This window comes from Eriocheir sinensis, chromosome 10 (assembly GCF_024679095.1).
Source record: "Eriocheir sinensis breed Jianghai 21 chromosome 10, ASM2467909v1, whole genome shotgun sequence".
Taxonomy (NCBI): Eukaryota; Metazoa; Arthropoda; class Malacostraca; order Decapoda; family Varunidae; genus Eriocheir; species Eriocheir sinensis.
In genome coordinates, this window is record NC_066518.1 from 24,836,936 (window position 1) to 24,841,984 (window position 5,049).

Sequence of the window (5,049 nt, forward strand, 5' to 3'; positions counted from 1 at the left end):
GAGAGAGAGAGAGAGAGAGAGAGAGAGAGAGAGAGAGAGAGAGAGAGAGAGAGAGAGAGAGAGAGAGAGAGAGAGAGAGAGAATGTAATCAATGCTGCTGACCGATTGCTTATCTCTCACCACCCACGGCGCAGCATCGCAGGGGCGGGGCATGCACGCACACACACACGCACACACACACACACACACACACACACACACACACACACACACACACACACACACCGGCAGACCTCTCGATGCCAGCACCTCAAAAATATACTTAACCTTCCACCATAAAAAAAACTAACTGACAAACTAACAAGCACTCTTAATATAGGGATCTAATAATAAAGGAGGTAATAATTTTAAGAGTGTTTAATCCCCACCCCACCCCACCCCCCACCCCACCCCACCCCGCCCCACCCCGCCTATATATCAACAAGTGGGTCCCGTGCAGGTATTTCCCTATTTCCTAGTATATCTTTTCGGTCTCCTGGAATCTGTCCTCGGTCTCCTGGTATCTGTTCTTAGTCTCCTGGTATGTGTTCTTAGTCTCCTGGTATGTGTTCATAGTCTCCTGGTATGTGTTCTCGGTCTCCTGGTATGTGTTCTCGGTCTCCTGGTATCTGTTCTCGGTCTCCTGGTATGTGTTCTCGGTCTCCTTGTATCTGTTCTCGGTCTCCTGGTATGTGTTCTCGGTCTCCTGGTATGTGTTCTCGGTCTCCTGGTATCTGTTCTCGGTCTCCTGGTATGTGTTTTTAGTCTCCTGGTATGTGTTCTTAGTCTCTTGGTATCTGTTCTCGGTCTCCTGGTATGTGTTCTCGGTCTCCTGGTATCTGTTCTTAGTCTCCTGGTGTGTGTTCTTAGTCTCCTGGTATCCGTTCTCGGTCTCCTGGTATGTGTTCTTAGTCTCCTGGTATGTGTTCTTAGTCTCCTGGTATCTGTTCTCGGTCTCCTGGTATATGTTCTTAGTCTCCTGGTATGTGTTCTTAGTCTCCTGGTATGTGTTCTTAGTCTCCTGGTATGTGTTCTTAGTCTCCTGGTATCTGGTCTCGGTCTCCTGGTATCTGTTCTTGGTCTCCTGGTATGTGTTCTTAGTCTCCTGGTATCTGTTCTCAGTCTCCTGTTATGTGTTCTTAGTCTCCTGGTGTCTGTTCTCGGTCTCCTGGTATATGTTCTTAGTCTCCTGGTATATGTTCTTAGTCTCCTGGTATATGTTCTCGGTCTCCTAGTATATATTCTCGGTCTCCTGGTATATATTCTCGGTCTCCTGGTATATGTTCTCGATCTCCTGGTATATGTTCTTAGTCTCCTGGTATATGTTCTTAGTCTCCTGGTATATGTTCTCGATCTCCTGGTATATGTTCTTAGTCTCCTGGTATATGTTATTAGTCTCCTGGTATATATTCTCGGTCTCCTGGTATATGTTCTCGGTCTCCTGGTATATGTTCTCGGTCTCCTGGTATATATTCTCGGTCTCCTGGTATATGTTCTCGGTCTCCTGGTATATATTCTCGGTCTCCTGGTATATATTCTCGGTCTCCTGGTATACGTTCTTAGTCTCCTGTTATATGTTCTCTGTCTCCTGGATATGTTCTCGGTCTCCTGGTATATGTTCTTAGTCTCCTGGTATCTGTTCTTAGTCTCCTGGTATATGTTCTCAGTCTCCTGGTATATGTTTTTAGTCTCCCGGTATCTGTTCTCGGTCTCCTGGTATCTGTTCTCGGTCTCCTGGTATATGCTCTTAGTCTCCTGATATCTGTTATTAGTCTCCTGGTATGTGTTCTCGGTCTCCTGGTATCTGTTCTCGGTCTCCTGGTATGTGTTCTTAGTCTCCTGGTATCTGTTCTCGGTCTCCTGGCATGTGTTCTCAGTCTTCTAGTATCTGTTCTCGGTCTCCTGGTATCTGTTCTTAGTCTCTTGGTATTTGTTCTCAGTCTCCTGGTATGTGTTTTTAGTCTCCTGGTGTCTGTTCTCAGTCTCCTGGTATGTGTTTTTAGTCTCCTGGTATCTGTTCTCGGTCTCCTGGTGTCTGTTCTCGGTCTTCTGGTATGTGTTTTTAGTCACCTGGTATCTGTTCTCGGTCTCCTGGTGTCTGTTCTCGGTCTGGTATCTGTTCGTGCTCTCTTGGTATCTGTTCTTCCTGTGTATTCTATGTATTTCTCTCCCTCCCTCACTCTCCTTGGCTGAAGGCTGGAGTCTGGTACTCTATTATAGCATTCTAACACCGATTACATCTTTTCAGCATCGTGAAATCAGGGAAACGCTTAAGATACACTGCAATGAATCACCTGAAGGAAGAAAATGCTAAGATACTAAAGTTGAAGGTCGAGCTCTCAAGGCGATCTTAAAGTAGGAGAAAAAAAAAAAAACGTGAAAAAGTACACGCAACGGGAGTATATAAATAAAAAAGGCGATAGAGAAGCTGGCATATCTCTCCCTATTCGTAGACCACTTTCGTTCCCTCTTCCAGGCGTATGTATAATTTGGTTAAGTTTACCACGGAGGAGTAAACTGACAAAAATTAGGACTCACACACACACACACACACACACACACACACACACACACACACACAAACACATCGGCAGCATTAGGTAAGTTAAATATAGTCCATTGTGTTCGCTTCCTATTTGGTTCTCAGCTCTTCGTGGCGCCCGGGTGAAGTGAGTCACGTCAGCCTCATCGTTGCTGCTTCGCCCAGTCAGCTTTCTCTTCGGCCACACCCGTGCTAGCGTGGACGTGGTGGCGGCAGTGATGGTGGTGGTGGCTGTAGGGAGGTGTTGTCCAGATGCTGTTTCTCCTCTGCCAGCGTCGCGTCGTCACCGTGGCCGCCGCTGACGTGAACAAATACTTCAAAATGTCACACTGGCAGGGAACCTTTGCCAGGCCGCCACCCGCACCGCTAATGAGCTACGGGTCTTGACATAACACGTAGCCGTCAGCCGCGAGGTGAAAGGATTGTCTCGGGCCTCGGCGACATTTCCTCCTCAGCCTCCGGGCCTTGGCGCTGCGCAGCCTTGGCAGGGCGGCGAGTCGTCCTTTTGTCGTCCTCTTCCTTGTCCCTGCCGCGGCCGTGGGCTGGTGGGTGGGTAGGCTGTGAGGGGCCTCAGCCGCGCCCCTTCGAAGGCTCCTCCTGAGTGATGGGTTCCGAGGATTGTGGCTGCGGTGTGTGGGCCCTCAGGGTACCCGCAGGGCAGCACGACAGGCTTCTCTTTTTACCTAACCAGCCGCGGCCTAAAGAAACTGCCTCCTCAGTGCCTCCTCCTCGACCACCCGCCCCGCCCCCACGCCCCGCCGCTGACGACCTGCAGGCGTGGGCTTGTCGAACCGCCGCCTCCCGACACACTGATCGACGCTTTCGTTGCCTAACCACTCACAACTTGAGTAACAGGTCTCCCTAAACCACCCTCAACTGACTGACTCACGCGCCTGCTTCAAGAGCCAATATCCAGAGATGCGCAAAAAACCAGCCCCGGGGAGCACCGTGCCTAGCACAGACCCTTCGACCTGTTGCGGCGGCAGTGTGGCTCTGCTCACGTCCTGCCAGAATCTAGATTTTCAAATATGGCCTAACGACGCAATCTTCCCACACTTCGCGACTCCCAAATCCGCGACGCCAGAAAAGTCAGCAAAGCTCATAAACACTGGCTAGTCGATTTTACATTCCATTCCACCCGCACATTCCTCCGAGCCTAAGTTACGCATCCAAACTATAGGTCTCTCTCCCGGCCCCTCTCGCCCCCCCCCCCCTCCCTGAGATATAGGTCTCACTCCCTGCCCTTGTCCTTCTCCACCTCCCACCCTCACCCGGCCCTCCCATACTCTCAACGACATGTCTTCTCCCAAACCCTCCTTGCACGTCCCGCCCAACCCATTGACCACCCCCGTCCACCTTGCCGCCCCAGCTCCTGTAACCCACCTTACAACCCCAGGGGCCGACACCATGCCTACACATCGACACATGTCCCAACCACCTTTATACCAAAGCCCCTTCGCCTCCCCGTCCCCAAGAAGGCCAGACCTACTATATTCTTCCTCCCCCAACACTTTCTCACAGCGATCCTCCTCCCTACACACTCTTCCTTTTGCACTTATATCCTTCCCTTCCTCCCCTACACTCTTGCCTCTCCCTCCTTATACCCCATCATTTCATATAACCACCCCAATACAACTTCGATAACTAGCCCGATCAGACCTATACACACATTTACAACCTTGTCACTTCCTCTCCATCTATTCTCACAGCCCTCTCCGCCACCTCTCATACAACCTAAGCCTTTCAAAACCCTTTCCATCTTCCATCCCATACAGTAGCCGCTCGTAACCTTCCACCCTTTCCCATACATAATCCTTTCCACTCTCTCCCATCTCTCTATCGAACATCATCCCATCATCATGATACGCACACTTCCACACCCCTTCCCACCTCCCCCATACAACCTCACCCCCTCACAGCCCTCCCCACCACACCCACACAACACCCCGCCGCCCCCATCTCCTCCTCGCCACACGTGTATGTTACGAGTTGCCAGCTGTCGACCTAAACCCTACCATTTACCTTTTTTTGCATATTTTCACTTCTGTCCCCACCAGAAAAAAAGGATTAGAACTACTCATTACCTAGATTAGGACGGGAGGAGGAGGAGGAGGAGGAGGAGGAGGAGGAGGAAGAGGAGGAGGAGGAGGAGGAGGAGGCTTTGGTTCCCTCCTGGCTCGGCCTTTCTGTTATCTGGCTGGCTTTTATCGGTGGAGGTAATCAATGTTTTGGTAATCTTATCTGTCCGTGGCGACTTCTGTAAACAAGCGGCATACGTACGACCTCTCTCTCTCTCTCTCTCTCTCGCCGCTACAAAAAACTATTACTAGGTACTATTATTTTTTGCACGGTTATATTGCCTACCATTATAATCATCATCATCATCAATGTGACAGAGAGAGAGAGAGAGAGAGAGAGAGAGAGAGAGATCCAGTATCCCTTTTCGCTCTGCCTTCCTTCTTTCTTCCGTTTCTTTCCCCCTTCCTCCTCTTTCCTCCCTTCTTCCCTATATTTCCTCTTTCTACTCC

General features: G+C 50.2%; 1 protein-coding gene across 1 annotated transcript; it reads right to left on the reverse strand.

Annotated features, from left to right (window-relative positions):
* Positions 1-454: 454 nt before the first annotated feature.
* Positions 455-3,930, reverse strand: LOC126996376 (uncharacterized). Its single transcript, XM_050856745.1, has 3 exons — positions 3,905-3,930; positions 1,535-1,825; positions 455-1,091 (listed from the first exon to the last, which is right to left on the reverse strand). Exons 1-3 carry the CDS (start codon positions 3,928-3,930, stop codon positions 455-457), a joined length of 954 nt encoding a protein of 317 aa, XP_050712702.1.
* Between the last annotated feature and the right edge of the window lie 1,119 nt (positions 3,931-5,049).

What these genes read in the sequence shown, in the direction of transcription:
- LOC126996376 (XM_050856745.1), bottom strand. Translation starts at nt 3,930, where the DNA reads ATGGTGTCGGCCCCTGGGGTTGTAAG. An exon ending in TCGGCCCCTGGGGTTGTAAG is followed by an intron (nt 1,826 to 3,904) that starts GTGGGTTACAGG and finishes GACCGAGAACAG; the next exon opens with ATACCAGGAGACTAAGAACA. An exon ending in TATAACAGGAGACTAAGAAC is followed by an intron (nt 1,092 to 1,534) that starts GTATACCAGGAG and finishes GACTGAGAACAG; the next exon opens with ATACCAGGAGACTAAGAACA.